The sequence below is a fragment of the Pan troglodytes genome, chromosome 6, assembly GCF_028858775.2.
Source record: "Pan troglodytes isolate AG18354 chromosome 6, NHGRI_mPanTro3-v2.0_pri, whole genome shotgun sequence".
Taxonomy (NCBI): Eukaryota; Metazoa; Chordata; class Mammalia; order Primates; family Hominidae; genus Pan; species Pan troglodytes.
The window spans coordinates 50,691,655-50,714,918 of NC_072404.2; the positions used below are offsets into that span (position 1 = coordinate 50,691,655).

General features: G+C 42.3%; 1 protein-coding gene across 5 annotated transcripts; it reads right to left on the reverse strand.

Moving 5' to 3' along the window:
- Nucleotides 1–1,353: 1,353 nt before the first annotated feature.
- H2AZ2 (H2A.Z variant histone 2) lies at nt 1,354–22,756 on the reverse strand. Of its 5 annotated transcripts, none has more exons than XM_016945308.4 (5): nt 22,524–22,665; nt 17,875–17,952; nt 15,504–15,617; nt 10,149–10,278; nt 1,354–4,777 (listed from the first exon to the last, which is right to left on the reverse strand). In XM_016945308.4, exons 1-5 carry the CDS (start codon nt 22,524–22,526, stop codon nt 4,758–4,760), a joined length of 345 nt encoding a protein of 114 aa, XP_016800797.1. In that variant the 5' UTR covers nt 22,527–22,665; the 3' UTR covers nt 1,354–4,757. The 5 variants fall into 5 exon arrangements, with proteins under 5 accessions (XP_016800797.1, XP_016800796.1, XP_016800800.1 ...); XM_016945307.3 differs by lacking the exon at nt 1,354–4,777 and adding an exon at nt 8,844–9,178 and having other exon boundaries at nt 22,524–22,756; XM_016945311.4 differs by lacking the exons at nt 1,354–4,777; nt 10,149–10,278 and adding an exon at nt 8,844–9,178 and having other exon boundaries at nt 22,524–22,647.
- Between the last annotated feature and the right edge of the window lie 508 nt (nt 22,757–23,264).

A 23,264-nucleotide genomic window follows, 5' to 3' on the forward strand; every position in this document is an offset into this window, starting at 1 on the left:
CTGTGTGCAGGAAGTGCTAAACTGAATACTGAGTGCCAGACTTGCCTGGCTCCGTACTAAACAGGGAGTCACGGCTTCTGACCATCCAGGAAATACATGTACGTCTCATATATACCTATTCCACAAACTCTTTTTGAAAGCCCAGACGATAAATAGGCACAAAGCTACCTAAGCTCAAAAGGCCACCTGGCTCTACATGTGAGACATTAACATGAGGGCTTTATAGATATTTTTCTATATGTGGCCTCAAGCAAACCAGAAGAATGTAAGTGCCATCGCATGTCCACGGGCCAGCTGCAGACCCCCTTGAGCAGACTCGTGAAACTTTTTGCACTGACCTGGATTTGTGGTCAGACTGACCTGGGTTCAGATTCCTGTGTCACCAACTGGAGCCATGTAACCCTGGGCTTGGGCTAACATCTTTTTTTTTTTTTTTTTTTTTTTTGAGACAGAGTCTCACTCTGTCACCCAGGCTGGAGTGCAGTGGTACAATCTTGGCTTACTGCAACCTCCATCTCCCAGGTTTAAGCAATTTCTCCCACCTCAGCCTCCCGAGCAGCTGAGACTACAGGTACGTGCTACCATGCCTGGCTCATTTTTGTATTTTTTGGTAGACCTTGTTGGCCAGGCTGGTCTCAAACTCCTGACCTCAAGTGATCCACTTGCCTCCCAAAGTGCTGGAATTACAGGCATGAGCCACCACGCCAGGCTGTATCTAACATCTCTGAATCTGAATTTCTTTGCTTGTAAAATGAGGCTGGTATTTATTTCCCAGATTTATTCAGGGGGTTAAATGAGCTAAATCCACATAAGGCAGGCTGGTAGGTTTTCAAAGAAATGTTTAGTGACCTTCCCCTTCCATAGGAAAAAACTTAAGTTTTGGAGCTAAACAGACCAGATTCTCAGCACTTTCCCATTTCAGATTATGTGACCCTGGGATGTTGAATCATCTTCCTCTGCCTGAATTTCCTCATCTGTAAAATGAAGTATTATTGCCTTCTTGCTGTGGAGATGGAAAACTGAGAGGAGCCTGAGGCTCTTCAGCAGAGTGTGGCCTGAGAGTGGCCAGGGCTGGTTAGGTCCACCCTCTCCTCCAACACCTTCAGAGATGGGAGGACTCACTTTTTCAGTTTCTTCTTCTTCTTTTTTTTAAAGACAGGATTTCACTCTGTTGCTCAGGCTGGAGTGCAGTTGCATGGTCATAGCTCATTGCAGCCTTGACCTCCCAGGCTCAAGCAATCCTACTCAGCCTCCTAAGTAGCTGGGACTACAGGTGTGCACCACCACACCCAGCCCTTTCTCAGAGTTTCTAAAGCTGAAAGCCATCGTCCAGAAATATTTAGTCCATACCTCTTTTTACACAGAATATATTTAATTCCATCATATAAGCTAGGAACAATGTTAACCAACAGAAAATGTGATCACGAGCTACATACAATAGATCAAATGAAGCACACATCCATGAAAAAATCATGCCAATTAAATATACTCTGCATTTCCATTAATATTAGTATGCTATTCTTTGATTTTTTTTGCTGATAAGCAGTCAAAACATTTAAACTCAAAATTGACAAATCAACTAGCTTGCTTTTTGTCATTTGGAAGACTACCATTATTCAAATTTATTATGTAATACACTCATCCAGATAATGAAACATCTGTGAAAAAAAGTGTGGGAATCACCTCATCTGTGCATAAAATGGCTATTATACATGAATGCAGACGTTTGAAGTTAGAAAGGAATACAACTCAAATAGCAAAAGGTCCTAATTACAGAGTTTACAAATAAGCAGTTTTATTTTCAAAAGTACATAGTAAGTCCAGACTGGGCTATTGCCAAAGAACTAATCTTTAGTCTACTTCAACATGTTACATGGTATTCCTGACTCTACAGACTATCAGCATCTGTGGAGGTTAGCTCCTAAAGGTCCCAAAGAACAGGAAACATGCAGGAATAAAGGACTCCTCATGAAGAGTAGGTGGGAGCGAGTGGGCAGGCCTGTATCTTCTCAGCAAAGTAAGGATTGAGTATAGAGAGCTGTTTGTCTTAACTGGGCTTCCCTGAAGAATCTGAGCCAAACTGGAAGAAACCAGCCTCATTTCCAGTGTTGAGATGTTAGCTGTACAGTGGCTGTACAACTGCAGAGTTTATTTATAGAATTAGAAATAATTTTTTAAAATTTTAAAAGGTTTTATGTAATCATTAACCAGAGATGATATTCACAAATTCTGGTAAAAATTTGACTCTCCAACTATCACCATATCAACAGGAAACAGGGCCATGCCACCAGGGAGGACTGTCTCAGCTGCCATTTAGGGAGTTGACCCCTTTGCTCTCTCGAGACCAGTTCCTGAAAGGAGGGCCTGTTTTGTACAGATGTGGCCATGGAGCTCATGGGGCCCTTGTATCACTTATAAAAATACATATCTTTGGCAGGTGAAACGTTCATTCTGATTTCACTAATTTTCATGTATCCATTTCAAAGGCCTATAACATACATAGTAATTTAGTTTTCTAGGTGCATAATTTGAATCTAGGGTGCTTACAGCTAGGAGACAAGATGAACAGAGCTAATTGTCAGGCACTCCTATTTTAACATGGCTATTTTTTTCTGTTAGTTCACATATTACCAGCAATTAGTATATTTTTTGAAGCTTTTGTGAAACTATGCCCTGTGATGCTCTTCCAACTCAGGGATAACGATACATATGGCTGTGTCTGAGATATACATTTTTCTGAAATGTCAAAGGTCTACTTCTCAACATTCTAATGGATTCACACATTACTTATTATTACTACTGATTCTTAACGACCTTGGTACTTCCTGCAGCAGTCTTCTAAGTGACTGGTCTGGGAGTCCCAGTTTTATGTTCTCCATTTTGAGTTTACCCTGCCCATGTTCTCACTGAACCTCTGGTAATAACGGCTTTTAGAAATCTTGACTGAAAAACAAACAGGGCCATGGTGCTTTCAGGTGTTGGAACTCTTTGAGCACCAGGAACTGTGCTAAGTGTCTTACATGTGTTCTCATTCAGAGATCAGAGTGAGGTAGGTACTATCATCTCCACTTTAAGGATGAAGACAGAGGCTTAAAGCAGTGAAGTCACACAGCCAGGGACTGGCCGACAAAGATCTGAACCCAGGTAGATAGGACTCCAGAACTACAATCACCCTTGAAAGAATTACAAAGCCCAACTCTCCACTGCTCTCTACTTGTAACACAAGCCATAAATCTCTACCCTCAGGGGCCTAAAGCCAACAAATTCTGTATGTATTCCTCTATTTGTTTTCTATTGCTGCTGTAACAAATTACCACAAACTTAGTGGCTTTAAACTAAGTTTCTGTAGGTGAGAAGTGTGGCATAGCACAGCAAATTTATATGCTCAGGGTCTCACCAGGCTAAAATCAAGGCATCAGGTAAGGCCAAGCTTCTCATCTGTGCCTCAAGGTGCTCTTCCAAGCTCACTGGAAGGATTCACTTCCTTCTCTTGATTTCCACATGGCCCCTCTATCTTCAAGTCAGCAATAGCACCTTGGGCCTTCCTTTGAATCTGACTCCTGCATCCTCTTCCATTTTTAAGGTTTCATGTAATCACACTGGGTTCCCCCAGGTAATCCAGGATAATATCTCTATTTTAGAAATTTTAGTTACATCTACAAAGTCCCTTTTACCACATAATGTAACACATTCATAGGCATAACACTGGGCAGGGAAGGTGATGGGGACCAAAATTCTGCCTATCACCCCCTCCTGGAACCTCTCTTGTACATCTACAGCACCCAAGGCAAAATGCTGTCTCCCTTAGACAGTTTTGCAGTACTCTGTCCTCTGCCAAGTGTCCAAGCAGTTATAGCAGCTGGACTGGGTCTCACTCAAAATATAAATTAACACCATGTATTTTCACCTTAAGAAATGCTGGTTGGCTGGGCCTGGTGGTTCATGCCAGTAATCCCAGCACTTTGGAAGGCTTAGACGGGCGGATCGCCTGAGGTCAGGAGTTTGAGACCAGTCTGGCCAACATGGTGAAACCCCATGTCTACTAAAAATACAAAAATTAGCTGGGCATGGTGGCGTGCGCCTGTAATCCCAGCTACTTGGGAGGCTGAGGCAGGAGAATCGCTGCAACCCGGGAGGGAGGGTTGCAGTGAGCCAAGATCGTGCCATTGCACTCCAGTCTGGGTGACAAGAATGAGACTCTATTAAAGGGAAAAAAAAAAAAAAAAAAAAAAGCTAAGTTAACTGGTAGAAGATTGTGGAAAGGCCTATTTTTACTGGGGATAGGAATGGGATGATCTTCAACTGTTAAAACATTTCAGGTTACCCCACTCAGGACTGCCTATGAAACAAAACCCGAAAAATGGACACTAACTATAACCCTTTCACTCCCAGGTTCTCACTCTTTCCAGTGCCTGGAGATCCTCAGACTTACTAAGTCTTCACTTAGGATGGTAGTGTGGACCAACACTGCAGCAACACAGTTTATCCAAAAGGTCAAACATAAATAGAATATTTTATACATTCAGAAAATTACTCATATGCAAGGAAAGGTGCTCTGAAATTACTTTAAATCAAAGCTGCTGGGAAGCAGATCAAGAATCTTGCTTAAAATTGAATTCACGTATCTGAGAAGCAAATGTCCTTGTTCAGCACATTCGGGCAGTTCCTTGGTTCAGCTCAGCACACATCCCAGTAGAATCTTGTTCCACTAAATCAGCAAAACCTTGCCGTCACCTAATACAATGGCATCTTCTGATCTAAGAACACCTTCTCTTCTCTAACAAGAAATAACAGGACAAATAGAGAATAAAAACAGCAGGCAAATAAATAAGGGCCATCTCATAGATGAGCTGATAACTGGATAAAATACAAGTAAAATGTTAACTATAGATATAGGTGGTGAGTATAAGAATTCACTGGATAACTACTGGAACTTTTTTGCATGTTTGAAAATTTTCATAATGTCAGAAGCATCGCAATAAATTCAACCATAGGCACCAAAGCAAGTCACATTTCTCATTATCATAAAGAGTCAGATACTCTCCAGGCCATTTGTTACAACTCCCTATATAAATGCAATTCTTCATTCTCAAGACCTTATTTGTGTTGTTTCCCCACTGGACTCTTCCCAAATGCAAACCAGGCCCAGTTCAGGTTCTAACACCTTCTATTTAAAAAAAGAAAAAGAAAAATCCTTCTTCTCTCTGCTTAAGTGCCATTGCACTTCACTGTGTCGTACTATCTAAAATACAGATCTGACAATTTTTTAGGTGTTATACTAGTTAGACTGGGTGTTGTTTTTAATTATAAGAAATACTTTCTACGCCAGGCACAGTGGCTCATGCCTGTAATCCCAGCACTTTGGGAGGCTGAGGCGGGTGGATCACTTGAGGTCAGGAGTTTGAGACCAGCCTGGCCAACATGGTGAAACCCCATCTCTACTACACAAATAAACAAACAAACAAAAAACACACACAGATTAGCTGGGCATGGTGGCGCATGCCTGTAGTCCCAGTTGCCTGGGAGGCTGAGGTTGCAGTGAGCCAAGATTAGGCTATTGGACTCCAGCCTAGGCAACAGAGTGAGATCCTGTCTCAGAAACAAAAACAGAAGAACAAACAAACATTAGCCAGGCATGGTGGCAGGCACCTGTAATCCCAGCTACTCAGGAGGCTGAGGCAGAAGAATCACTTGAACCTGGGAGGTGGAGGTTGCAGTGAGCTGAGATTGTGCCACTGCATGCCAGCCTGGGCGACAGAGCAATACTTTGTCTGAAAAAATAAAAATAAAATAAAACATAAAAAAGCTATCTTTTAGATACGTATTAAGATATTATACATGAAGTGATATGATAGCTGGAACGTGCTTTAAAATAACTCAAGGGGTTGGGTACAAATGAAATGAGACTGATCATAACTGTGAGAGCTAAGCCCAGAGTACATGACCTAGTTGTTCTATTTCTATGTTTTTTGTTAGAAAACAAAGTGAAAATACAACCCTGGAAAGAAATTATGTAGTCAAGTAACTAAACTATCAAAATGAATTAGACATTTGAAGCAATTATCTATAAAACTGCAGTAAAAATTGCCCTGAATCAAGTGATTCAGCCAAAGGAAAGTCTGTTGATTATATTGCACTCCCCCCCCCCTTTTTTTTCAAACAATCAGCTTTCTATTGCTACTTTTACTGTAGGCCTGACTCTCAACACAGAAACTTCAAAATGGGTGCCTAGATAATTCAATCAGAATTTGAAATTTCTATTTTATCCTGCCTCGTGAATTAATGAGCACAAGTTCTTTATAGGATTCCAGCTAATAGATGCAGAAGGAATGACAAGATATCACCGGTTGGCAACCTCTAATGGAATCCCAGATGTGGGCAAATATCATTAATGATGGCTAAATCCATCAGGGGAAAAGCTGATAGAGAACTTTTGTAATGAATGGAGTGGGCTGGCAGCATCCAAACCCACTATCAATCTTAATGTTACAAGATGAGAGCCATTATGTGCCATGATGTGATACAACATGGAGCATGTATCACCTATGAATTATTTTTGTGAAAAAGCAAAACAGAACAACAGAAGCCCTCTAGATCTGTCAGTTTATAGAACATATAGGGGACAGAAAAGGTGTACATAATCCCATTAGGATACATTCAGTAAAATCCATTGAGGGACAATTCTATAGGACAAACAACTTAGTTTCTTCAAAAATTAAAAACAGGAAAGTTAAATCTATAGATTATATTAACAAAATGCAGGATCTAGATCTTGCCTGGATCTTGACTCAAATAAACCAACTGTTAAAAAAAACTTACGAGACAATCAGGAAGTTTGAATATTGACTGGTACTTGGCATCAAAAAATGTTTTAGCAGTCTTACACAATGGTATTGTGGTTATGTTCAAAAACGTACCCTATCTTTGGAGTTATATTTGAATGTCTCTGATCACACAGACATGAAAATACTATGCCTGTTAATGGGACTCAAACTGATCCCTGTGGGTTGGGGCAGGGGATAGGTGGGGATGCAGGTAAACAAGACTGACCACAGGACAGCTGTTGGAGGATGGGTACACGGAGCTTCATTCTGCTATTCTTTTTGTGCATTTGTGAAAATTTCCATAATAAAATGTTTTTAAAAATGAGTTTGGATAGTGTTATACTATAAAATATTTTAAAATTTCCTTCTTTAATGAAGACTTACAAGCAGAAAAATATAATTTTCTAAGGGTCAATTAACTAGTACATTAACTCAAGTAACAGTTACTTAGGGCAGGGCATGGTGGCTTATGCCTATAATCCCAGTACTTTGGGAGGCCAAGCTGGGAGGATGGCTTGAGCCAGGAGTTCAATACCAACCTGGGCAACATAGGGAGACTTCTGTCTCTTACATAAATAAAAAAAATTAGCCAGGTATGGTGGCATGTGCCTGTGGTCCCAGCTATTTGCTGGGCTGAGATAAGAGGATTGCTTGGGCCTGAGAGGTGGAGGCTGCAGTGAGCCAGGATCATGCCACTGCACTTCAACCTGGGCAAAAGAGCAAGAGCCTGTCTCAAAACAAACAAAAAAGTTTCTTAGAAACTGATAAATAAAAATAATTTTTAAAAGATTGTACAAATTACTGTTATTGCATGACTAAGAGACTACTAAAAGCTGGGATTTTATTTTTTTTTTTGAGACAGAGTCGCACTCTGTCACCCAGGCTGGAGTGTAGTGGCGTGATCTTGGCTCACTGCAACCTCTGCCTCCTGGGTTCAAGTGATTTTTTGTGCCCCAGTGCCCCAAGTAGTTGGGAAAAATGTGTGTACCACCATGCCTGGCTAATTTCTGTATTTTTAGTAGAGACTTTTTTTTGTTGTTTTGAGAGGGAGTCTTGCTCAGTCGCCAAGCTGGAGTGCAGTGGTGCCATCTCGGCTCACTGCGAGCTCCGCCTCCCGGGTTCACGTCATTCTCATGCCTCAGCCTCCTGAGTAGCTGGGACTACAGGCGTGTGCCACCACACCCGGCTAATTTTTTGTATTTTTTAAAATAGAGACGGGGTTTCACCATGTTAGCCAGGATGGTCTCGATTTCCTGACCTCGTGATTCACCCGCCTTGGCCTCCCAAAGTGCTGGGATTACAGGCGTGAGCCACCGCGCCTGGCCGAGACGGCATTTTACCATGTTGGCCAGGCTGGTCTCGAACTCCTGACCTCAAGTGATCCACCAGCCTCGGTCTCCCGAAGTGTTGGGATTACAGGCGTAAACCACAATGCCAGGCCAAAAATTGGGATTTTAAACCAAAAGGAGAAACCTTTGATAAACTGAACATCAATTCCAGGTAAAACTAGGCTCTGGAGTCAGCCAGATCCAGGTTTGAATCCTAGCTCTGTCATTTTCTATCTACCAGTTCAATGTTTTTTGGCAAAGCACACAATTTCTGTGACCCTTAGGCTCCACATCTATAATGTGGCAGGAATAACATTTCTTGGTCAGTACAGCACTCAGCAAAGGGCCTGGCACATGGTAAGTGCTTGGTGTAGAATTCAAATAATTCCGCTACCATTTCAGTCATAAATGCATACTTTTCTATAATCTAACATCTCTCAAACTGGGATGTCTCATAATTGATGGCATATCATGATTTAATTGGCAGGTTTTTTCCTTAGTCGTTTGTAAAAAATGGTGCTACAGATCAATAGCATCTAAGAGTCAATATACCATGGTATCAATCATTGTAAAGATATATTCCCAATTTCTGTTCTAAGGTTACTCTGAATAACCAATCTGAGATTTAAAATATTTAAAGTCTGAGCAAAATATTTCTAATACATCATGAACAGAACAGTTTTGAGACAAATTAATTTTGTAAAAAATGGTTTATCAATTCCATTTTTGTATAAAACACACGGGAGAAACCTAGCCAATCAACACACAACTGTCACCACATGAAAAGGTACTTTTATCAAACTTCGAGTCTAAGAACATACAAATGTTTCTTTTATCATGTCTACAGTAATTGTCTATGCTTTTCCATTTAACTGTTGTTAAAAATTCCACATATCCCCATTATTTCTTCTGTCCCAGTTACAGTACAATGACGGGGAGGAAGAGGGTTGGTTAAAGCATCCCTCTAAGCAGTTTTCTGCTGTCCCTTCTTTCCAATCAGAGATTTGTGGATGTGAGGGATCACACCTAGAATGAAATTTAAAAAAGTTATTAAAAACTTTTAAAGTTTTTGCCTCAAGTAAAAAGTTAATTATAGAAAAAATGAAATTTACTTAAGTCCCTTTTCATATTCTGATACTGTTAAACTATCTATACCAATGGCTACACCCCAGGGGTCTGTGAACCCTTTAAAACTGTATGTAAAATTGTGTGACTTTCCGTGCATTTTTTGAGAAGAGTAACCATAGCTTTTTTTTTTTTTTTTTTTTTTTTGAGATGGCCTCACTTTGTCGCCAATGCTGGGGTGCAGTGGTGTAATCTTGGCTCACTGCGACCTCTGTCCTGGGTTCAAGTGATTCTCCTACCTCAGCCTCCTGAGTAGCTGGGACTACAGGTGTGCACCACCACGCCCAGCTAATTTTTGTATTTTTAGTAGAGATGGGGTTTCACCACGTTGGCCAGGCTGGTCTTGAACTCCTGACCTTGGGTGATCCAGGGCCTCTCAGCCTCCCAAAGTGCTGAGATTACAGGTGTGAGCCACCGTGCCCAGCTGTAACCACAGCTTTCATGAGGTTCTTTGAGGGTTATCCAAAGAAGATTAAGAACCACCAACTTACCTCTCACTTTCATTGATCCTGACCCACTTTTCAAGTGTATTTATTTCAACCCTTTCCAGTGTATGTTATGCAAGGTCTCCAACTCATTTTTCAAACACAGTTAAAAAAGTATGGGAAATATGTTAAACATCAGGCTTTAAGTATCATATGAAATTTAGACAAAGAACTGGCTAAAATAAAAATAGCATTACATATGGCTAGAAGGTGAAATATTTATTCAGATCATTATGAAAAGCTTAGAATTGTTATAGATTTAGTATTTATGAAATTAAAGTTTATATGCTTTCTAGTTAACCAATCAAATATACTATATCATTGATCTGAACGATATATTAGTCAGAAAGACCAATAAGAATCAAGGCTTAAGTAGTAATACATACCACCCCCAGCTATGGTAGCCTTGATAAGAGAATCCAACTCTTCATCACCACGGATTGCAAGCTGCAAGTGACGCGGAGTGATACGCTTTACTTTGAGATCCTTAGAAGCATTACCTGCCAGCTCCAGCACCTACAAAGCATCCATGATTAGCATATCAAATGAAGGACCTAGGATCCCAAATGAAGGATCACTTAGCATTTGTACATACAAAATGCACACACAATACATAAACTGATAATATATTTTTCTTTCTTGTATTTCTATAATGCTTTTATAAAGCTCTAATTCATTTAACTTCATTTATATTCATTCTCTGCAACAGAGACACAAACTTGAGCAAAAACCCACTTCTATACAGAAATAAAGGTAAGGACAGGAGATATTATCCCTTAGCCAAGATGCCAGATGTGAACATTTAGAAAAGTCATTTTTTTTTTTTTGAGACAAGGTCTCACTCCATTGCCTAGGCTGGAGTGCAGTGGTGTGATCTTGGCTCACTGCAGCCTTGACCTCCCAAGTGCAGGGTTATTCTCCTGCCCTAGCGTCCTGAGCTGCTGTGACCACAGGTGAGCGCCACCAAACCCGGCTACTTTTTTGTATTTTTGTTTTTTGTAGACACAAGGTTTCCCCACGTTGCCCAGGCTGGTCTCAGACTCCTGTGCTGAAATGATCTGCCCACCTGGGCCTCCCAAAGTGCTGAGATTGATTACAAGTGTGAGCCACCACGCCCAGTCAAAGTCATATATTTTAATATATACTTGTAGTCCATTTTTGTACAACCCTTAATAGCTGAAATGTATTTCTTAATGCTTTTAGAAGTTTTCAAATGTATTTTTAAAATTTTTTAAAAATAAAAGAGATGGGACCTCACTATGTTGCCAGGGCTGGTGTCAAACCCTTGGCCTCAAGTGATCTTCCTACTTCAGCCTCTCAAAGTGCTGGGATTACAGGTGTACTGGGCCATCGCACTCAGCCTAAAATATAATTTAAAATAATTTCTTTTTTTTGAGATGGAGTCTTGCTGTGTTGCCCAGGCTGGAGTGCAACGGTGTGATCTCAGCTCACTGCAACCACCGCCTCCCGGGTTCAAACTATTCTCCTGCCTCAGCCTCCCGAGTAGCTGGGATTACAGGCGCCTGCCACCATGCCTGAGTAAGTTTTGTATTTTTAGTAGAGATGGGGTTTCGGCTGGGCGCGGTGGCTCACGCCTGTAATCCCAGCAATTTGGGAGGCCGAGAGGGGTGGATCATGAGGTCAGGAGATCGAGACCATCCTGGCTAACACGGTGAAACCCTGTCTCTACTAAAAATACAAAAAATTAGCTGGGTGTGGTGGCAGGCACCTGTAGTCCCAGCTACTCGGGAGGGTGAGGCAGGAGAATGGCGTGAACCCAGGAAGCGGAGCTTGCAGTGAGCCGAGATGGCGCCACTGCACTCCAGCCTGGACGACAGAGCGAGACTCTGTCTCGAAAAGAAAAACAAAAACAAAAACAAAAAACAAAACAACAAAAAAAACAGACACAGGGTTTCACCATATTGGCCAGGCTGGTCTCAAACTCCTGACCTTGACTCCGTCTCAAAAAAAAAATAAAAAAATAATAAAAATTAAAAAATCAAACTCCTGACCTTGTGATCTGCCCGCCTTGGCCTCCCAAAGTGTTGGGATTACAGACGTGAACCACTATGCCAGGCCACCTCCTCATTTTAAATAGAGCAGTGTTGGGTATACAGGAGAATCAACTGCTGAACTTTAAAAATACAAAAATCAGCCAGGTGTGGTGGCACACGCCTGTAATCCCAGCTACTTGGGAGGCTGAGGCAGGAGAATCGGTTGAACCCAGGAGGTGGAGGTTGCAGTGAGCCGAGATTGAGCCACTGAACTCCAGCCTGGGCGACAGAGCAAGACTCTCAAAAAAAAAAAAAAAGTTGACTGCACCCACACGTATTCATTGTCCAATCTTAACCTAAATTGTTTTTTTTTTGTTTTTGAGACATGGTCTCACTGTCATGCAGGCTGGAGTGCAGTGGTGCAATCATGGCTCACTGCAACCTCAACCTCCTGGGTCAGGTAATCCTCCCACCTCACCCTCTCCAGTAGCTGGGACTACAGGTGCACACTATCACATGTGGTCAATTTTTTGTATTTTTTTGTAGAGACAGGGTTTTGCCATGTTGTCCAGGCTGGTCTGAAAGTCCTGGACTCAAATGATCTGCCCACATTGACCTCCCAAAGTGCTGAGATTACACACATGAGCCACTGTGTTAACTTTAAAAATTTTAACCAAAGTTTCCAAAGATTAAAAAAAAAAGGGGGGGGCGCTTAGATAGATGGGGCTTGAACCTTGTGAACCAGAATGTTCAATGTAAGCCACCACACCCAGCCAAAGTCATATATTTTAATATATCTATGTGGTCTATTTCTGCAGAACCTTTAATAGCTGAAATTTCTTTTTTTTTCTTTTTTTTAAGACGGAGTCTCGTTCTGTCGCCAGGCTGGAGTGCAGCGGCGCGATCTCGGCTCGCTGCAACCTCTGCCTTCTGGGTTCAAGCAATTCTCCTGCCTCAGCCTCCTGAGTAGCTGGGACTATACACAGACACACGCCACCATGCCCAGCTAATTTTTGTATCTTTAGTAGAGACAGGGTTTCACTATGTTGGCCAGAATGGTCTCGATCTCTTGACCTCGTGATCTGCCCACCTCAGCCTCCCAAAGTGCTGGGATTACAGGCGTAAGCCACCGTGCCCAGCCGTGAAATTTATTTCTTAATGCTTATAGAAAAGTTTTAAAATGTATTTTAATTAAAATTTAAAAAATTTTAAAAATAAAAGAGGCCAGGTGGCCTCTTTTAATAAAAGGTGGCTCATGTCTGTAATCCCAGCACTTTGGGAGGCTCGGGCGGACAGATCATTTGAGGTCAGGAGTTCGAGATCAGCCTGGCCAACATGGCAAAACCTTGTCTCTACAAGAAAATAACAAAAATTAGCCAGGTGTGGTGATGCACACCGGTAGCCCCAGCTACTCCGGAGGCTGAGGTGGGAGAATTACTGGAACCCAGAAGGCAGAGGTTGCAATGAGCAGAGATCATGTCACTGCCTTCCAGCCTGGGAGACAGAGAGAGATCCTGTCTCAAAACAAACACACAAGAAAAACCCCAAAAACAAAACACCCCTTGATCATGACACAGAGAAGCTGAAACTATCCATAACATCCATAATTCGATGTTAAATCCCCAGTGGGACACAGATGACTTGGTGAGACTAATGAAATAAATGACAGCAATGATAACTGACATACAGATTAAAAGCTAAATTCCTCAGCCTAGCTCCCAATCATATCTCCCCAAGTAAGACCCTTCTGTTTCCACCAGAATGAATGCGTCTGCACTTGACCTACTTGTGACTCAAATTACTTCCCCAGTCTGGAATGTAGCTGAAGTTTTATGACTTCCCAACGGATTTTTTTAAAGGAGGAATAGGGATGGGGAAAGTGGTGGTCTGTGACCCAAGAACTCTTGCCCAATTAACTTGTCTTCCTGAAATTTCAAACTGAGTAATATACAGCAATTTTGTATGTATAACCCTGCAGAGAACCAGGACAGACTGAGTCTTTTACTTCTATTATCATATTTGTGATTTTTATATATCATCACACTGGCCAAACTTTACATCATCCCAAATCTTCATAAACTACAACATTATGCTCTAACTTCACAAATACTGTCTACTGATTACATACATACTTCAAATTTCACTGGGGTATGGTGGCTTATGTCTGTAATCCCAGCAACTTGGGAGGACCACTTGAGGCTAGGAGTTAGAAACCAGCCTGGGCAACATAGGGAGCCCGGTCTCCACAAAAAAATAAAAAATAGGCTGGGCGCGGTGGCTCACGCCTGTAATCCCAGCACTTTGGGAGGCGGAGGTGGGTGGCTCACGAGGTCAGGAGATCGAGACCATCCTGGCTACCACGGTGAAACCCCGTCTCTACTAAAAATACAAAAAAAAAAAAATTAGCCGGGCGTGGTGGCGGGTGCCTGTAGTCCCAGCTACTCGGGAGGCTGAGGCGGGAGAATGGCGTGAATCCGGGAGACGGAGGTTGCAGTGAGCTGAGACTGCACCACTGCACTCCAGCCTGGGTGACAGAGCGAGCCTCTGTCTCAAAAAAAAATAAAATAAAATAAAAATAAAAAATTAGCACCCAGCGCAGTGGCTCACACCTGTAGTCCCAGCACTTTGGGAGGCTGAGGCAAGTGGATCACCTGAGGTCAGGAATTTGAGACTGACCTGGCCAACATGGTGAAACCCAGTCTCCTCTAAAAATACAAAAATTAGCCGGGTGTAGTGGCGGGTGCCTGTAATCCCAGTTACTGGGGAGGCTGAGGCAGGAGAATCGCTTGAACCCAAGAAGTGGAGGTTGCAGTGAGCCAAGATTGTGCCACTGCACTCCACCTGGGGTACAGAGCAAGACCCTGTCTCAAAATAAATAAATAAATAAATAAATAATTAGCCAGGTGTGGTGGCACACACCTGAAGTCACAGCTACTAGGGAGGCTGAGGCAGGAGGATCCCTTGAACCCAGGAGGTTTGAGGTTGGAGTGAGCTATGATCATGCCACTATACTCCAGCCTAGGTGACAGAGTGAGACCCAGTCTCAAAATAAAAAAATAAAAATAAAAGATAAGAGATTGCTGGCCCTTGCTTAACTTTTTAAAATTTTTTTACTTTGAGATAGGGTCTTGCTGTCACCCAGCCTAGTCTGGAACTCCAGGACTCAAGTGTACAATCTACCCACCTCAGCCTCCCAAAGTGTTGGCATTACAGGCGTGAATCACTGTGCCCAGCCCCTTGCTTAGCTTTAAAAACAAGTACACCAAGGTTCTTTTACATTGGCATTGGGTAATAGCTGACAAGATGCATCTCAAACTGCTATTAAAGAAACCAATGAGGCCGGACGTGGTGGCTCAAGCCTGTAATCTCAGCACTTTGGGAGGCTGAGGCAGGTAGATCACCTGAGGTCAGGAGTTTGAGACCAGTGTGGCCAACATGGTGAAACTCCGTCTCTACTAAAAATACAAAAATTAGCTGGGCACAGTGGTGCACACCTGTAGTCCCAGCTACTTGGGAGGCTGAGGTGGGAGAATCGCTTGAATCCGGGAGGCAGAGGTTGCAGTGAGCCGAGACTGGCCATTGCACTCCAGCCTGGGAAACAAGAGTGAAACTCTGTCTCCAAACAAACAAACAAAAAAGCCCCAGTGAGCATAATATGTCTTTTTTCAAATATATTCCATGGGTTTCTGTCACTGAGACTAGTGCACCTTCTGGATGGCCATATACAACAGACATTCCTGTACAAACCTCTGCAGTGAGATACTCCAGAATCGCAGCACTGTACACGGCAGCAGTGGCACCCACCCTTCCATGGCTTGTGGTGCGAGTCTTCAAGTGTCTGTGGATGCGGCCCACAGGAAACTAAAAGAGAGATGTCTTAGTGGGAAGCACTGCAGAGTCTTAACATTGCACTGACTGTAATCAAAGGCTGAACAATGTGAGTAAGCATGAAATAATAAAAAACTTGATCACACATATCAGAAGCCAAACCTATTACGCATCAATAGTTCCCAGGGCCTGTATCTGTGTTCTGGTAATCTGTCCAAAATCTTTAACCTCTGCATAATATGGAAAATATCACTCTAAAATGAAAAAAAACCATGCTGGGCTGTCATCAACTGTACGTTCAACATGACCCATGGATCAAATTCCTATCTAGTTAATTTCTTCACATAATAGCCACATGCACCTTTGAACCTCCAATACCTTCCTCAGATCTTAAATGTTCTTTCTTCAGTTTCAAGAGGTGATCTGATAGTTAAGAAAAATCAATACTATTATCTCATTGTGGTTCTTTCTACTTTCTGAAAAAGAGGGTATTTTTCTCATTTCAAAGTATCCTGATCCCACTTGTCTGTGCCCTTTATTATTTTTTTTATTGAGACAGAGTCTCACTCTGTCACCCAGGCTGGAGTGCAGTGGCGCCATCTTGGCTCACTGCAACCTCCGCCTCCCGGGTTCAGGCGATTCTCCTGCCTCAGCCTCCTGAGTAGGTGGGATTATAGGCGCGCCAGGACGCCTGGCTGTTTTGTATTTTTAGTAGAGACAGGGTTTTGTGTGATCTGTCCACCTTAGCCTCCCAAAGTGCTGGGATTACAGGCATGAGCCACTGTGCCCCACCAGTCTGTGCCTTTCTTACAGGCCTCCCTCAACCCTTCACTGCTCCATTATTTCAACAGCTACAATTACTTCCTTTCCGCTGGTTCCTTTCCTTCTACAGACTTTACTGAAAACTTCACAATCTATGAAAACTGCTTCCAGTTATAGTCTAGACAGTCTCTTTCCAAAGACTGAATTGAAAAAACAAATCCTGAAACCCTTACTTTCTTGTCACCCATTTTTCCTAACCCTAACTTGACCTTTGAAGGCCAGCAGTGACATTTTACTTCCTTAATAAAAACAAGCAATCTTTTTTTTGCATTTATACTTCATCTCTAAGTGACCAAAAGCTTCTTAAGGGCAAGATTTATGTCTTCTTTTCCTTTGTATCCTTAGTAACCAGTATGTTGTCTGGCATACAGTAGGCCCTCAAAAACATTTCATCTTAGACTTCAGAGTTCTCATACCAAGTCTGACTACTCCTCAGCTTTTTCTTAAAGTTTTTGAGGGGTCCACCAACGTCCCTGTGCTCCTTTCTCATTCTCTTAGGTTAGGAAACTCATCCATAACATAAACTATCCATTTTACATAAATGATCTCAAATTCCTAATTCTATCACCTCTATTAGAAAGCTGAACTCATGTTTCCAACTTCTGGACATTTTCACATGGATGTTTTAGTGAACTTCAAAATGATTCCATTTAAATTTACTCATAACTTGCCCCTACTACAAACTCCTCTGTTCCTTAGGTTCTAAGCCTTAGAGAAACATGTGACTTTCTCTCAACCTTATACTGCTTCACCTATTTTCTGCACACACATGCTTTCTACTCCTTCCCATTCAAGTATGTTACTTTATTCCTAAACCACTGCAATAACCTCCATTGGCCTTCCATTTTCTACTTCAAATTAAGTATGCCTTAAAATAAATTCTAATTGGGAATATACATGGAGACCTAAAATACAGAATGTGCATATCAGTGTAAGTTCCCATCCCCCTTCTTTCGGTATCATCTGGATAATGTTGTCCTCTGGCTCAAACTCTCAATGGCTTACCACTGCCAAGAGGATAACAGTTTACAGCTTAGCCTTCCTGATTAAAAGGGTTTCTCAGCCAGGCGCGGTGGCTCATGCCTGTAATTCCAGCCCTCTGGGAGGCTGAGGGAGGCGGATCACGAGGTCAAGAGATTGAGACCATCTTGGCCAACATGGTGAAACCCCGTCTCTACTAAAAATACAAAAACTAGCTGGGTATGGTGGCGCACGCCTGCAGTCCCAGCTATGTGGGAGCCTGAGGCAGGAGAATCGCTTGAATCCAGGAGGCAGAGGTTGCAGTGAGCCGAGATTGCACCACTGCACTCCAGCCTGACGACAGAGTGAGACTCTGTCTCAAAAAAAAAAAAAAAAAAAAAAAAAAAAGTCTGTAGTATACAAGTAGATTTTTGTAATTGATGAAACATAGGTCATAAATTACAACAGTAAAGAAAATAATAATGTAATGGCAGCATGGATTCATTACCTGTAGCCCAGCTCTCTGTGAGCGAGATACTGCCTTAGCCTTGGCCTTCCCACTGTCCTTTCCAGCTTTGCCTCCAGCCTAAATGCAAAAAAAAATTTTTTGAATGAAAAGAGTTGAAAATACTACTTCAAAAATATTCTGGAAACAGAATTTTTTCTAGTTTTACTTTAGGTAGTTAACAATATGTAGGTGATCCCCTTCCTCATTTGTAAATATACATGGGATTCTATCACCTTTTATAATTTCTATCAAAGAAATCAAACCTTAAACACTTATTTAAAATATTTTTTTTTCTTGAGACGGAGTCTAGCTCTGTTGCCCAGGCTGGAGTGCAGTGGTGCGATCTTGGCTCACTGCAAATTCCACCTCCCGGGCTCAAGCGATTCTCCTGCCTCAGCCTCCTGAGTAGCTGAGATTACAGGCGCACACCACCACACACGGCTAATTTTTGTATTTTTAGTAGAGGTGGGTTTCACTATGTTGGCCAAGCTGGTCTTGAACTCCTGACCTCAAGTGATCCGCCCGCCTAGGCCTCCCAAAGTGCTGGGATTACAGGCATAAGCCACAGTGCCAGGCTGAAAAATATGAGATTTTTAAAAACAAACATATTTATTAATTTCCAGATTAAAGAATCTTGCAAGTCAATATAACTTTTATGCATACATGAAATATTTCACAATTTTTATCAATGTCAATGTAACATATATTACTTCCACAGAAATATTTAGAACTTAGCTCTCAGAAAAATAAAGCATGTTCCAAGAAAAAAAAAACCCTCAAAAAATTAAACACAGAATTGTCATATAGTCTAGCAATTCCACTTCTAGGTATACACCTAAAAATTGAAAGCAAGGATTCAAACAAATACATGTACACCCATGTTCACAGAAGGATTATTCAGAATAGCCAAAAGGTAGAAACAATCTTGAGTGTCCAATGATGAACAAAATGATATACATATAATGGAATAGTATTCAGCTTCAAAAAGGAAATTCTGACACAAGCTACAACATGAATGGGCCTTGAGGACATTATGCTAAGGAAAATAAGCCAGTTACAAAAAAGACAAATACTGTATGATTCTACTTATAGGTCCCTAAAATAGTAAAGTTCATGGTCAGAAAGCAGATTTGTGGTTGCCAGGGGTAGCTGCCTCCTGGGTTCAAGTGATTCTCCTGCCTCAGCCTCCTAAGTAGCTGGTAGTATAGGTGCGCGCCACCATGCCCTAATTTTTGTATTTTTAGTACCAACAAGGTTTCTGCATGTTGGCCAGGCTGGTCTTGAACTCCTGACCTCAAGTGATCTGCCTGCCTCATCCTCCCAAAGTACTGGGATTACAGGCGTGAGCCACTGCGCCTGGCCGAGTTATTGTTGAATGGGTAGAGTTTCCACTTGGGAAGATGAAAAAGTTCTAGAGGCAGAAGGCAGTGATGGTTGCACACTATAAATGTACTTAATGCCACTGAACTGTACGCTTAAAAAAAACCTATTTCTGCATGAAAAAGGCAAAGTATGTGCCAATGTAATGAGCTTTTAAGTAAATATGGGGTATTATAGAGTATATGTGTACACATGTATTTCTAGTAGGTGACACAATAAATTAGAAATGTTATTTGCCTCTAGGGAGGAAATACTAAGGGTCTGACTTAAGAAAACTAATTTTCTCTCATATATTTTGCTCTTACCATTTAAACAGATTATTTCTTTACTGTTAAAAAAAAGAAATCAGTTTACAAGATTGGCTGTTTGAGGGGCTATTCTTTCAAAATAGATGGTAAGCTTTGAAATGGCATATCCCCTTTGTAGCTAACCCTTTCCTTAAAAATTTTTTAAAGCTAAAAATTACCCCTGTATACTTCCTCTAATTGCACGTCTAAGTGGATTAAGTGCGTGTCACCCAAGATAATATGGAAGAAAAACAGTAAAACCCTGGCAGGTATCAGAAACAGGAAAAATAAAAATCTAAGAACTAATTCATATTCACTCTCTTATATTAGGTAATTCAACAAGAGACTGATTTAAGTTTACCAGTAAGAACTGAGACGCTATTTCTACCAGAATGCCTCATATTTTAATAATTTTTGACTATGTTGTTATATAAGAAAAATACAATTTTTGGATTTTTGAGGTCAGCTCCACTAACAAGACAGTCTTACTTCTCAAATAAAAAACCCTTGTTATCTCCATTTGCCCTAATATATAACACTTAAAAACCTCTCAACTGGCATCTAAAATTATAATCACTGTCTTCCTATGACTGGATTGGAAAAAAGAAGTAGTCACTAATGAAAAGCCAACAACTACAAAATTCCCCAGGCTCCCCAGGTCATATAATAACTACTCTGCTTAAGCAATTTTATCCTCACTGTTACAGATATGTCATATTTGGTGTTCTATTTGCTTTTTAAGGAAGTAGACATACAGTCAGGTTTTAAAAGCCTCAATCCATTAAATGACTATTTCCAACATTTAGAGACTCCTGATACATTTCTCATACTTAACAAGAGAAAACTTTTATGGTATCAAACTTATCTGAATATAAAACTATACAATAAATGGATAATTACTTTCTTTCCGATATCCCCTCAAACTGTATATATAGCCTCCCTACTTTGAACATTCATTTTAATATAATTGGTGCTTGAGAACCCAAATCTAAATTTTTTAATTCCAAGAACTGACTTCGTATTAACCTGAGTTAAGGTTGTTGGTTTTAAAAAATTACACACACACACACACACACACACACACACACACAGAGAGAGAGAGAGAGAGAGAGAGGAGGAAGTAGGAGTTCGTTCATTTTACTTGGATAAACTTGCAAACTGGATACTAAGACACTTTCATGTCAGTTTTAACAGACATCTGCTTACTTCCTCTCAGGTTTAAAATCTATCAAGAACGACAACTCAATGTCTCCTGCATTTTTAGCTTATGTTAATACTTATGTATTTTTAGCTACTGGTAAGTGGATATAAAACATATAGCGTATCACTAGAGACTGAAAAATATCTGAAAAACTAGAATTGGCTGTGCGCGGTGGCTCACGCCTGTAATCCCAGCACTTTGTCAGGCCGAGGCGGGCGGATCACAAGGTCAAGAGATCGAGACCATCCTGGCCAACATGGTGAAACCCAATCTCTACTAAAAATACAAAAAATTAGCAGGGCGTGGTGGCGCACGCCTGTAGCTATTCGGGAGGCTGAGGCAGGAGCATCGCTTGAACCCGGGAGGCGGAGGTTGCAGTGAGCGAAGATCGCCCATCGCACTCCAGCCTGGCAACAGAGTGAGACTCCGTCTCAAAAAAAAACCCACAAAAAACAAACAACAAAAAACCAAAAAAAAAAAAAACCACAAAAAACTAGAATCATGAAAATCATCTGTTTGAGCAAATCCTTTTACAGATTAGATGTACGCTGTACCCCAGTTTGTTAAAGTACTATAAAGTACTTTACAATAACAATAAACTATACGTGAGACATTGGAAGCAATTATCCCTAAAGTCTATTCCAGCTCTAAGATTTGGGTTTTTTACAATAACAATAAACTATACGTTAGACGTTGGAAGCAATTATCCCTAAAGTCTATTCCAGCTCTAAGATTTGGGTATTTTACAATAACCAAACATTGTCCTCTTGACTGGCCAATCTGTTTACAGTTAGGTGTTATGTCTATTCAATACCATATCTGTCACATCAAGCACAAGACAAATCATCTAATACTATCTGCAGTATGATAAATGACAGCTTGGTGCTAACTTTTAAGCAGGTAGCTCCCGCTGAAGTAACCTTTCAACAGAATGCTTAAAGCACGAATACCGGCAAAAATAAGATTCCATAACAGTCTTATTATTTTTACACAATCTTTGATGCAACTCAGAGCGTATCCTTTAGCACCTTCTCTTTTCCCTCAACTTTAAGATGGGGCTGAAGTTCTATTCACTTTCATTTTTTTAAAGCCACACTCTTCTTATCTAGATCTGAATTTCAGAATAAAAAGATGAATACTTTAAGACTGAAAATCCATAGCAAGGGCAAAGGAAAGTACTGTTGTATAATGAAAACCGCAAACTGCAAGGGGCTCAGAAGATAACGGGCGTTCATTTCTAACCTGTGCAATCACCTAGAACAAATCGTGTGGTTCTGGTCTATAAAACCATTCTTTGTCGCTCAAAAGACCACAAATACAAGCACCCTTTCGCAGAAACCCTCAAACTGACTGCCAGGGAGATTACGTAACCAAACATCGCCAAAGACTTATCTAACTTGTACAGCGGCAGCCTGTTTGACCTCATTCATACAGAGAAGCGATCACATTAAGATCCAGCACTTGTTTCTACATTTCCAAGCCGGATTCTGCCGTCCTCCTCCTTCTAAGACGGGCGGTGCAGCGTCACAAGCGTCGGGACAGATCTGTCCGGCTCGGAACAGACTTCGCGCTCTACCCGGCCAGGCCCAGCTCTCACCCGGGGACCCGTGTCGGGCTCCGCAGCTGGGACATGGCGCCCCCCGGCGGGCGGCGAGGGGCTCGGCCGGACGAAGCCCAGACACCCGCAAACTCCCGACTCCACAGGTAGCGGCGCGGACGCCAGGGCCTCCGCGCTCTGCTCCCCTAGGCCCCGTGCCCCCGGCCCACCCGGCCGCCCTTACCATGTTCTCGGCGCCGACTCCGCCTCCGCTCGGCCGCGCGCCCTCCCGCTGCCGACCCGCGCCGCCGCCGCCGCTCTCGCAGCACCGACCGCCGCCGCCGGAGCCGGACAATACCCCGTGCCCGCCTCGCGCTGCTGTGGCCAATGCCCGCTTGTCTTGCTGGTTCGAACCCCAGCGGCTGTTCAATCGCGCGCCTCCTTCTAGCCAGACCCCGCCCCCCCGGCACCGCCTTCCTAACGGCTGTTTGTTTTTGCACACGGCACGCGGAGGCGGGCCTCCAGCCCCAATAGTGACGCGCTCTCTGCCTTTCACCAGGCGCCCAAGCCTGACGAACAGAAAGGCAAACCAATGAGATTGGACGCCTCGCAGACGAAAGCCAATAAAAATATCGCCCGCGAGCAAGGGAGGCGGGCCACTGGGAAGGACAGCAAAATTAGCTAATAAGGTGAAGCGATTGCAGGCGCTGTGGCTTTCCCGCCCATTCGCGGCGTTGGTTTTCCCGCTTATGAGACTTGTTTGGGGAGGTAAAGAGTGTTGGACGTGCTTCTCCTGGTGGGTTTTCACAGACTGTGAGGATTTATTCGTCTTAGAACGTGTGGATCAGGAGGGCGCTGGGTTTCAAGGTTAGGCAGGCCTCATGCTCAGCCGTATTCTGGCGGACTGACTACTCTGACGTCCTCTCAGCGCGGACCCTGACAAGGTCCGCGGCAGGCTGAGGCGGGAGAATCGCTTGAACCCCGG